The 12,995-nt window shown below is 38.5% G+C and overlaps 1 protein-coding gene across 1 annotated transcript in view; it reads left to right on the forward strand.

The window, feature by feature from the left end:
• The window catches only part of LOC126248296 (transforming growth factor-beta-induced protein ig-h3-like), a 414,865-nt gene that overhangs the window by 362,420 nt on the left and 39,450 nt on the right, over positions 1 to 12,995 (forward strand). Inside the window, exon 11 of the mRNA XM_049949161.1 lies at positions 383 to 573. Coding sequence (XP_049805118.1) covers positions 383 to 573 — 191 coding nt within the window. The remainder of the gene's footprint in view (positions 1 to 382; positions 574 to 12,995) is intronic.

Consider the following 12,995-nt stretch of genomic DNA (forward strand, 5'->3'; position numbering starts at 1 on the left):
AATTTTATTATATTTTCCATGAAACATACTTTCACACAAAAACACACATCGCTACGATCACTTTTGAATGTAAACAATTAAACGCAATTTGTAAACAAAGTGCTAATGGGAAATGCCTACAAGTTTGCTGCACGCTACGTTAGAGAGCTTCTACAGAGGTTTTTTTTTTTGTGGGATTTGAAAGTCACTGTTTCAATCTGAGTATTCTCCTTGTAATTTTGATGTGAAACTTATTCTCTGTTGATGAAAATATAGCCCCACGAACTCGTTCATTAATTTGAAACCACTGTGCATTACACAAAATACGACTGACGGGCATGTGGTTTCGGTCCTTTGACTGCGCTGCTTTAGGGTGAAGATTGTTGACAGAGCTTGTGTTCAGGTGCTGATGTCGCTGGACGAGACCCACCCGCTGCGACTGCAGGTCTACCGCAAGGCGCTGGGCGTGGAGGACGCGATGCTGCGCAGGCCCGACATCCACGGCATGAACGGCTGCATTCACGTCATCAACAAGCCGCTCCAGCCCCCCAACAGCTCGGCCGGCGACATCCTGCGCCGCGACGGAAACTTCACGTAAGGCACAAACAACTTCTCATTCGGCTTATGCATGCCACATTACAGACGGTAAGAACTATACGACCACTTCGAGCTGTTAATGGTAAAGACTTTCGCGAAATTTCATTATTCCATATTTACCAAACGTTGCACAAAACTAAAGCCACTTTCCGGGCACAAAAATGTGCAGTAAGAGTTATATGTGGTGTGAACTCAAGAATGTCCTGCAGAAACCTGTTTAGGGAACTAGGGATACTAACTACTGCTTCCCAATATATTTATTCCTTAATGAAATTTGTCATTAAAAATGTATCACTTTTTCAAACCAACAGCTCAATTCATGGAATCAATACTAGAAATAAGAATAATTTTCACAAGGATTTAAAGTCACTTACTCTTGAACGAAAAGGTTTGCATTATTCAGGAACACACATTTTCAATAACTTGCCAGCAGCCATAAAAAGCTTAACAACCAATGAAATTCAGTTTAAGAGAAGCCTAAAGGATTTATTGGTGGCCAACTCCTTGTCGCCTAGTCGTAGATATTGCTAATTGCTATAATCGCACTATTTCACTCCAATTTACGGAGCTTGTTAGCACTTGATGTTAGGTTGGCGCCATTAAAATGCATTGTAGTAATCGCTGCTGCTTGCTGGATCGCTGCTGTGTCTCGATGCTGATGCTGGCTCTAAATCTGGTTGTCTAGGGTAAAAACATGAGGTCCCGTGTTTTTTATGTGCTTTTGATGATAAAGAACGAGCGAAACCAACACATATGTAAACATCAAATATTTATTACTCTGGTGGCCATCTTAATTCCACTGTCCACCGAAGACCATAACACAACACAAAGTAGTACTTCCTTTACATGTTCTTTGCATTGTTTATACATCTCAAACAATAACACAGAAACACACTTTACCAAAGTGACATTCCGACTGCCTCCCGACCCTTCTTGCTGCTTGTATTTATAACATTGTCAAAGAACTACTAAAAAGAGATATAGTTTATAAGTCACATGTACATCTGTTATCATAATTTGTGCAGAAAAGTTATTAATTTGCATCGAGTGACATAATTTAACATGTTATTAAAATGACAGACAGATTTGTTGACTTGACAGAATAATTCTTTGTTACAAAAAGGCCGTTTTTTAGAAGTTTGTCAATTGACTTCTCTAATTTGCATAAATAATTAAGTAACATGAATTATTAAGAATTACATTGGTTTTCGTCTAAAATAAGATTGATTAAGTGAATACTGAGTGAAAACGCTCCTAGTGAACAAATAGGTTTCACTGGGTGATTTTTATTTAAGGAGATCCAAAATACCTAAGTTGGCCACCATTCTTCGTACTTCATATTAATTGTTTAAGATACACTTACTGTTTTTTACATGATGACATTTGCTGTATCAGTGGCCGGCCGAAGTGGCCGTGCGGTTAAAGGCGCTGCAGTCTGGAACCGCAAGACCGCTACGGTCGCAGGTTCGACTCCTGCCTCGGGCATGGATGTTTGTGATGTCCTTAGGTTAGTTAGGTTTAACTAGTTCTAAGTTCTAGGGGACTAATGACCTCAGCAGTTAAGTCCCATAGTGCTCAGAGCCATTTTTTTGCTGTATCAGTGATCAAGTGATATTAACTTTTGTGTGGGTCAGTTATTCAGTATAATTTAATGGGTTGACTGTTTATGGAGACATGTTATGCAATCATTGTTAACATACACAATAACTTTTCTATAATCATAAATACTCGTTAAACTTGTTGAATTTGGAGGGTATCGCATACTACGGTAAAGTAAAGCCTTTAATATGTTCCGTTACATACTGCATTGATGAATTTCTCAGTAGAACCAACTGATTTATATTATTATTGGTGTTTTGCCCTTAAAGAGCGCATTTGGACTAAACTACATGGCCAGTTCCTTTTGCTGCCTTCCTTGTTGCCCAAACTTCCCTCATTCGCTCGCTGTGTTTCTGTTCCCGGTCCTCTGTCCATGCTTTTTGTCGGCTTTGTGTCTTCGGCTTCATCTTGATTGCCTTTTTGGTTGCCCATATTTCTTTCATCATCTGGCTGTGATCTTGCTTGCGTCCTTCGGTCCATTTTATGCCTGTTCGTTTGTAACATTGTATCTCATGTAGTTTACTTTTCTTAATGATGTTTCTGAATTTTATTCTGTCGTTTATTGTGTCTGCTGTTATGTTGAGTTGGTTCAGGTCGTTTTCTACCTCTGCCACCCATTTGTTGTTTCTAGTGGTTACCCAGTCAAAGATCTGTTTGGTCAGCCTGTGTGATGGCATTCTGTATAGGTGTCCATAGAATTGTAGTCTGCGCTTTCTAATCTTTTCTGTGATTGTCTTCGTATGTTTGTACAGTTCCTCTGTAGGTTTCTTGATCCATATTCCATTGTTGTTAGTTGCGCCAAATATTTTCCTGAGTATTTTCCGTTCTACTTTTTCTAATTGTCTGATACGTGTATGCCCTAGGATTAGTGTGGTCTCTGCTGCATATAGTGCCTCGGGGAGCACCACCGTGTCGTAATGGCATAATTTGGCTTTTTGTGAGATAGACTTCTTGTTGTAATGTTTCCACACTACTTTGTATGCCTTGTCCAGTTTAGTCTTTCTTTCTTCGTTTGAGTCTCTGTTATATCCACTCATTTGTAGTGTTTCACCGAGGTATTTGAAGTTTGCCGTTTTGTAAATCGTGCCATACTTTGTGTTCAGAGATGAGAGTTTCTTTGTGCTCATAAACTGTGTCTTTTCGTAAGAGATCTGTAGTCCAGTTTTGGAAGCGATTTCGTGCAGTTTTTCAATAGCATCTTTTGATTCCTTTATACCTTTCGTGACAATCGCCAAATCGTCTGCAAAAGCCAGGTATTTAATCTGTAGGTTCCCTAAGGTTATCCCCTATTGTGATGTTTCCCATTCTTTTATGACCTTATATAACACCAGATTGAAAAGGAGAGGTGAGAGACCATCGCCTTGTCGGACACCTGTGCGAATTTCAGAGGTCTCTGATAGTTCCCCAAAGAAATTTAGTTTGGAGGTTGTGTTGGTTAAAGTTTGCTCTATGATAGCCCGTGTTCTGTTGTCTACTTTGTATTCTGCTAGAATTTTGAAGAGAGTTTTCCGGTCGATAGAGTCGTACGCCTTTTTGAAGTCAACAAAAGTAATGATCAGGTTCTGTTTGTGTTGTAAAATCATTTTCAGGTTCCAAATTTGTTCCGCGCAAGACCGCCCTTTACAGAAGCCTCCTTGGTATTCCCCAATCAAGTGGTCGGTCTGACATTCTAGTCTGTTTAGTAAAGCTTTAGAGAGGATCTTGTATGTGACCGGTAGTATGGATATTCCTCTGTAGTTGTTCGGGTCAGTCTTGTCATCTTTTTTGTGTAGTGGGTGTATCAGGGCAGTTTTCCAGTCGTCAGGAATTTTCATGGTCTTCCAGATGTCTTCCAAGATCCTGTGGATGTCTTTGGTGAGTTCTGGGTCTTGTAACTTCCAGATTTCCGCGATGATGCCATCTTCTCCTGGTGCTCTACGATTCTTGAGTGACTTGATTATTTCTTTAACTTCTTCTAGAGTTGGAGGTTCACTATCTGGATTGTATGTGCTCGTTTCTGTCATCATTTCTTCCATAGGGGGGTCCGTGTTGAACAGTTTTTCAAAGTACTTTGCCAGAATGTCACAGTTGTTTTTGGTATTGGTTTCTAGGGTTCCATCCGGTCTTCTGAAGCACAAGTTGGGTGGTTGTTATCCAGTCATATTTTCTCTGAACGTTCTGTAGAAGTTTCTTGTATTGTTCTTCATGAAGTCCGATTCGATCTCTGTCAGTCGCCGTTTGTCATACTGTCGTTTTTCACTGCGAATGATTTTGCTTGATTGCTTCTGTGTTTTCAAGAAGTTCATCCAATTCTCTTGGGATTTATGGCTACTAAATTTATTCCATGCACTGATTCGTTGGTCAATAGCTTGGTCACATGTGTGGTTCCACCAACGGTGTTTCCGTGTGCGTGCTGTTTGTGCTAGTTTCATGGCCTCTCGGATTCTTCGTGAAAGTTGTGTCCAGTCTGTCGTTTTCTCCATTTTAATTTTGTGTAATATTTGTGTCTGGTATAAAGTAACGTATTCTGGATCTGGTCTAACAATTTTGTTCTTATGGAGCTTTGTCTTGGGCAAAAGACGAATCCTGATCTGTAGTAGGTGGTGGTCTGAGTCGAAGTAGCCTTTACGGGTGTCTATGTTCAAAATTTCTTTTTGTGAGTCTTTCTGGACTATTGCGTGGTCGATTTGTAGTTCTTGCTTTCCGCTGGGGAATTTCCATGTGGTAAGTTTTCGTGTTGGTTTCTTGAATTTTGTTGACATAATGGCCAGGTCGTGGCTTTCGCAAAAGTCTATCAGATGTTTTCCGTTTTTGTTGGTGTCCTTGTGTGGAGTATGTTTTCCTGTGATATGTCTGTATATCTTTTCTTTTCCGAGTTTAGCGTTGAAGTCTCCCAGTATTATTTTGACTCTATGTGAGGAATTTTTCTGATAGTTTCTTCCATTGTCGTCCAGAAGTCATCAATTTCGTCCGGGTTTTTCCTGTTGTAATCATTAGTCGGTGCATGTGCGTTGATTATTGTGTAGGATTTATTGGCTGATTTCACTGTGATGGTGCTGATTCTTTCGTTTGGTGACAAAAAGTCGATTATGCTGTCCGTGATGGACCTGTGTACTGCAAATCCTGTGCCAAAAAAGCCTTAGTTTTTTCAGTTGTCTCGATGGTTTTCATTTGTATATTCTGAAATTCTCCGTGTTGAAATGGTCTTCGTCTGTGAATCGTGTTTCTTGCAGTGCACATATTTTGATTTGAAATTTTTCGAGAGTGTCTGTCAGTTGTTTCATCTTCGATATTCCGAAACGAATACGTATAGTGTAAGTCAAACGTTCGAATTAGAGACCCCATGATATTTATATTTATTTATATATATCGTATAGTGTAAGTCAAACGTTCGAATTAGAGACCCCATGATTATATATATATATATATATATATATATATATATATATTTGAATTACAAAAAACAAATACTAAAAAAAAAAGAACTTGCATGGCGCGAGATTCGATCCGGCGACCTTCGAACCCAAGCACTTACCGCTGCGCCACGACGCTATAGGAAGTTATACATCGTAGAGAGTATTTCACCGCAACGGTTTCTATTAACTGTCGATTTTCTCGACAACGGCTGAGAAGTGCATCTTGGTGCTTTGCCACATTACACCTCTGGCCATGAGCTTTTATTATGCGCAGTATGAATCGAATCTGAATTTCACAATTGGCGGCCTCCCCTTATGAGATCAGTGTCAATCAATTTATTGGTTGCGACATAGTGCTGGTTCATGTAGCAAAGCAACATTTCTTTGTACCCTTGTACCATCTTTTCATGTAAATCAATAACAATAATTTTACCACTCTGGAAATACTTATTTAAATCTGTGAATTTTGATAAAATTTAGGCCAAAAATAAATAAATAATTTTAAAAAACTTTCATTGAGGGATCGATGAATTTCTTTTGCTGCAACCGGCCTCTTCTCTAGGTATTTAGAATCAAAATAGAGACGCAAAACATTCCACTGTTCTAAAATTCTCTCTACAACGTCTCGCAAAGATAGCCGTCTTCTCAACAGTGGTTTGATTTTATATTCTGATCTGTCAATTTTAGACAAGATGTGCAGACTCATGGACTTTTTCCACTTATCTTATTATGTAACATTAATGTTTACACTGTGAAAGTACTTCTGGATCATTACTTGTTCTGGAAATCCATACATCTCCCATTTTTTGTTCTGAAGATGCATAATACCTGTAATGACTCACGGTTTTTTGATGAGTTCCCAATATTGCATTTAATTTGCTTTTCAGGAAAATTATTTTCAAAAATGGAAACAAACTTGTTATAACAATCGACCCCTAGAACACTATTGTTCATCTTTTGATGTTTTGATCTTTGACTCTTCTCTCTTGGTCTTTGAATCTGTGCACTAGTATGAGTTGTTCAATTGAATTGTGCTACCACTTTTCATTAAAGTTTTTGATAAGGAATTACTTGTTGGTGACTTTCATCCTCTAACATATGAGCATTAGAGGAGGGGGAGGAGATTAGTGTTCAACGTCCCATTGACAATGAGGTCATTAGAGACAGAGCACAAGCTCAGATTAGGGAAGGGTTGATAGAAGAGAGAGAGAAGATCCAACGGAGAGCAGCGCGTTTCGTTACAGGATCATTTAGTAAGGGGACATCCAGTGATACCACACTCGACCCCCACCCCATCCTGTGCGTGGGTGGCGAGCGGGGGTTGGCAACTTTAAATCTCCAAAGGGAGCCCCCGTTTTTTTTTTTTTTTTTTTTTTTTTTCCGATGCTGCACTATTCGTTAACTGACAAAGGATGTTGATGGTCATTCCTGTTCCACAGCGTGGTCAAACGTCGATTGCACAATGTCAGCCGCTAAGCGAGGATACAGCTTGTGACCGTATAGCATCAGCATGGCGTAGTTGTTAACATTTGTCGTCTGCGAGTGACTCTGATAACGCCTGGAATCCGTCCTGGTACCCTGCCGAAGGTGCAAGCCCAAACCTCTGTGCCTGGCGTGTATCAGGGACGACAGCTAGGCTGTTGTGGACGTGTTGTAGGCCCCAAAGGTTCCAAACGGTCCGGTCGGCGGCCATACAACAGTTCTGCTGTGATGCGCTCTTGTATCGATGTGGTCCTCTAGGAGATCAGGAACTGGATCGGAATCTCGGCCCCGGGTATGGTTGACACCATCTTCTGCATCTGGACTTTAAAGATGGAGGCGAACTGCTCGGAATCATCATTTGAGGCTGCGTGGAACGGCGCTGTTGTCAGATGTTTTATGATGTTCCGAAAGCTGATATTCTGAAATATACTGGATGAAAACTGAGACTCATTGTACGAGACAATTGTTTCTGGGAACCCTTCAATAGCTAATATTTCTTTGCAAGGCGCTTATGTCTCCCTTGCTGTGGTCTTTGACTTTGGAACTACACAAGGTAACGTGGAAAATTAGTCTGTGAAGATAAACTGTATCTCTCTGAGGAAGGGACTGGCAAAGTCCACAAATAGACGCTCCCAAAGACGTGGAACCTCTGAATGGCAAAGGGGCAAGGGGGGCGGGAGGCAGTAGCGAGTTGGCCTCTCAATGTTCTGCACGATGTCAGGCCACTAGTCTTGGGAAAGTGTTTTCACACACACACACACACACACACACACACACACACACACACACACACACGTTTTTTGTTTGTTCATTTGTAGTACCACATGTATGTATTTTGTGTGTGTGCGCGCGCGCGCGCGCGGGTGTGTGTGTGTGTGTGTGTGTGTGTGTGTGTGTGTGTGTCATAGAATGATTTTGAAGTAAGGATGAGTCACGGCTCGATGCTCGCTGTATGTGATCGGAGTGTAGTGTGGAAGAAGTGTGGTTTGTTGTGTCTGGTGTACTTGTTGCATTTACACTACAGTGAAAAAATGCAAACAATTGTAGATTACATACAAGACAATAAGTCACATGGTGCTTAATCTTACTGTATTTTACCTGTTCTTTAATTCTGTTTTGATTTATCTCATTATTCCTTTGAGGACCAAATATGTAGCATAATGCGTACTTTAGTATACACCTAAATAATAATAAATTCCAGAAATCATTATGTAGGACTATAAAAAGAGGTTTAATATTGTCATTGCATATGAAAATAACATTTTGTTGTTGAGTACACAGCCCATTTTCAGAAAATATACAATGAACTTTAAGGAAGAGTGTCATCATAACGCCATTAATTGTTGCTTGCTAGGTAACATACGATTCCAGGGTAGTTATAATTAAATATTGGTTTACCAAAAGCTGTTACATATTTTAACATATACCTAGATATGTTTTCTGGTATATGCCTGACAGGCAGTTTTAATCCTTTACAGTCTTCTCCATTAATTACCAAATCTCTTTTCAGAAGGAGCAGTCATTGTTAGGCACTTAAGTAGTGGCTGTTTAGCTACACACAGGATAACTTCTTTTCCTCTTGTATATTAATGGCTTTTATGTTCATAGAGTCAGATCTCGAGCTTGCAAAAATGGGTTGTAAAGATCATGAAAGAAACCCCATAAGGGCACCATAAATACTATAAAATTATTGTTTTTTTCTTGTGCTCATTATATCACAGTCAAATTGGTAAGAATACTTGTCAGTTACACCACAATAATGAAATTCAGTGCTGCCTCACAAGAACCAATACATAGGTGTAGGAAGAATAGGTAAACATCTTGACAGCACAAGCTACAAGACAGTTTGCTATAGAGTGCACATCTCTCCCTCTGCAGGAAAAGAAAGAGTAAATGACAGAAACTATGATACTGTACTATGAGAGTTATTGTAAACTGTCCGCCTGCTTAGCCTGAGTGGTAACATGCTTGTCTCCCATGCAGTGGGCCCAGGTTCGATTCCTGGCAGGGTTGGAGATTTTCTCTGCTCTTGGACTGGGTGTTGTGTTGTCATCATCATTTCATCATCATCACTGGCACACAAGTCACACAATGTGGCGTCAACTGCAATAAGATTTGCACCTGATGCCCGAACTTCCCTGGATAGGGTCTCCTGGCCAGCAATGCCATACGCTCATTTCATTTCATTTCATTGTAAACCTTGCACATTATTTCTGATTGTTAGCAAACATGACTGTACATGCCACACAGCTAAATGAAATAGTCCATTATGTATATGAATCCAATTCATATGGAATTTCTTTTCATATGCCTGTAAGTATTCAATTAATGAAAACTGCAAATTTTTAGCACAAAGAACAGAACACTATGAAGCTTTCCTTACTGTAATTTCAGCACAGTAAAGGATTGTTGTAACCAATCTCAGTGTGAGATTCCTACAAGCTTTATTTCTACACTGAGTCTGCACCATTCATTATCATGGCAATCTCCAATTTGCACCATGTAATGCAAAGTTACTGTGCATTTGATTCACAGGTTCAAATAAGGAGAGAGAAGTAGGCAATGGTCCAAGCTCCCTGAATCTGTGGGCTATTTATTAATTATGAACAGTCTATTCTCTCCAAGAAAACATTTGTTTTTCTGCTTTCAGGTGTATATATAATGCTGCTGTATCTGATATCCTGTAAATAATTATAAAATATGATGTGCTTCTGTCTGACAAAGTGACTAAATGTAAAAGACTACAGACTATGAGCTATGTTACAATAACTGTGATTAGGAAGACAGGCTACTGTTTACCATACAAATGACAGTGAAAGCAAATTGCTGCCTCTGCTGTCACCTGTAAAGTAAGTAGCAAACTGCTTCCTAATCAGTGAGATAAACTGTGTGTTATTTAAATTTGTTGTTGATGCCAAGATATATACAGGTTCTGCATTCTGAAAATTCTAGTAACATTACATAATAAAATTTATCAGTGTGTGCTAAACATGGCTTCACTGAACAGTATGGATGTGACACCATCACAGTTGCTAAGTTGTGTACTTAAAGAAAAAACATATATTTATTGTGGGTTTATTGTGTAGATTTCACCACTGTACAACCAACTGAATTGAAAGGAAGTACCACCTTTGGCTATAATTTATATGTAAAATATTGTCAGGGTAGGATCACTGTCATTTCTAGTTACTCAATATGAATGCTACTTTTACATCAAGTTTACTGAATCTTCAAATTTTTTGTAATGAATTGTCTTGAGCTACAGTCAAGTGTCATAATATACATCCAAGCAATTTAAATGCATGTTGCAGCATCAGAGCTTGATGAAGATGACACTGATGAGTCAAAATATCGTCACTGAATTTGTATACCATTACTTTAATATTGCCATTCTCTTCAAAATATTAGTAAAGAAAGCACAGGAAGGACTGTATACAAAATAATTAACTTCTGTGCAACAAAAATGAGACTATATTTGGAACAACATCCCTTTGAAGCTACATGCTATACTGAAGCTGTGATTTCCCCCTCAACAATCCCTCCTTCCCCCTCTTACTCCCTTCTCACGTACTGCATTGCTTTCAACTCATTACACATAACTGTATTTCATTTGTGTGCAAGTTTTAGACAAAATGTTGTCTTTGTATTTTATCCTTGCTATCTTCAGAATTTTGAAGTGTATAGTCCAATCAACAATGTCAAAAGCCTTGTCTATATGCACAAATGCTATAAATTTATGTTCAGCTTCTGTATTCAAGATAAGCCATAGTCACATCAGCCTCACATGTTCTTACATTTCTCCAGATCCAAAAGTTATCTTTCCCGAGGTCAGCCAGTGTCTACCCATTTTTCCATTCATCTGTGGTTGATTAGTGTCAACATTTTGCAACCAGGATGTGCCATACTCATAACTGTACAATATTCACAACTTTCAGTACCTACCTTTTTTCAAACAGGGATTATTATATTCTTCCTGAAGTCTAAGGGGTATTTAACTTGTCTCATATCTTACATACTACGTGGAATAGTTTGTCCTGTCTGAGGATCTCCACAAGGTTGAGAGAATGTTGTCTATCCCAGGGGACTTGTTTTTGCTTAGGTCTTTCATTGCCTGGTGAAATTATTCTCGTAGTATCACATGCCCATCATCATCTTCATATGCTTCCTATAATATTGTCTTCAAATTAAATTTTTCTTGTAATAATTATCAGGTGAACTAAGAGCTCTTATTCAATTGTTGTTGATTGTTTTGCATGTGCAATTAAATAAAATATGCAATATGGCTTAGGTTAAGATAAGTTAAACAATTCCCAGTCTTACTTCTTGTTAAAAGTATTTATAAAATGCCGTGACACAAAATGTAAGTTATGGAAACAGAACCACCAACAAATGAAGTTACTGAACAGATCCTTAGTGCTTTTAATAAAAAGTTTGTTTCTGGTCTGGACATGTACACCAAGGCTTTTAAGTTAGTCTGTCATGCTTTGTTGTTACACAAATTGGATTCATGACATTAGAGGCAACCAGTGGTTTGTCATATCTCTACAGTAGGATGCAGGAGACTGTAATATCCAGGAAGGATGTGAAAATAGCTTAATCTAATAAAAGTGTTTACTTCAGGCATCCCTTGATACTTCTGGGAAACCTTGCCCCTTTTTCACTAATTTCTGAATCTGCCTTAAGGTAGCCAATATTTGGAGTAACAAGATCTACTCTTACGTGGTAAAAGTTACCAGCAAAAACAGAGTAAAACTGAAATAAGTGATTGTGACACATAAGCAGTATTAGTCACATGTGGCAACTCTATGTGGATTGCTAATGTTGTTAACAGCAGGCTCTCTAAACAATATAACAAATCTAAAAGGAAAAAGTTAAGGAAAGATAACACAGGTAGCAGAGCACAAAATTACATGAAACTCAAGGCCAAGAGACATACAAGGTTCCTTAGTGTAATGTGAAAAATACATCCTGATGAATATAATTTTCTGATGGTAAAACTATCTCAAAAGCTCAAGGTTTGTACCTGCCTTACTGATGCATCACCATCATGCAGTAGTATTGAATGCTGCCTTAGTTTTGTGGGTGGTGAGTAATCTTCAGTAAAGGCCTTACAAATTTACCTACCTTGTGTACACAATTTGTGATTTTTTCTGCCTCGTTTCCAATAAAATGGTAATACTTTATACAGGCATAATCGATTATTATACACAGACAAAAATTATGAAAATCAGTTTCTTTTTCTATGGCATTTACATATGATTACAAATTACCACAATCATAATTAAAAGTATTAAATGAACATTGGATATGAACTGCTTAAAATGGTTCATCTGTGTATCAAATATTAAGCTTAAATGAATAATTCACATTTGACTGTTCTAATTCAACACACAATAGTCTTCAAAAATTGAAATTGTATAAAGTGTCAACAAGCAGCAAGTGTAGATCTCTCTCTCTCTCTCTCTCTCTCTCTCTCTCTCTCTCTCTCTCTCTGCAGAACTGCTGAATGATTAAACTACAAGGAATTCTAGGAATTCCTTGGTCAACATTTAAACAATACACAGAAGAGGTTTTTCTTCTAGATTTGAAAATATGTTTCAGGCTGTCAAATGTCTTAACAAAAATGAAAGAAAGAAACCTCCTGACTATATTACTTCTCCATGTAATATCCAATATGTGTTAACCACAAAAACTGCAAGCATTCTGGCATATGAATTTGCAAAGTGAAATGGAAAATCTGTAATGAAGACACAAGAAAGAAAACATGGCAACACTGTAATGGCTCATGCAGCTACCATTATGTACACCATACATGTCTATGGAGAACCATGAACTTCACAGGGGCAAATTGACAACATCCTAAACCCAGGATTCTGCACAGTCATCAGTGCAAAATATCAATAGTATAATTTTGTTTACTTTGCTACCTCACACAAGCAATAG

This window comes from Schistocerca nitens, chromosome 3 (genome assembly GCF_023898315.1).
Source record: "Schistocerca nitens isolate TAMUIC-IGC-003100 chromosome 3, iqSchNite1.1, whole genome shotgun sequence".
NCBI lineage: Eukaryota > Metazoa > Arthropoda > Insecta > Orthoptera > Acrididae > Schistocerca > Schistocerca nitens.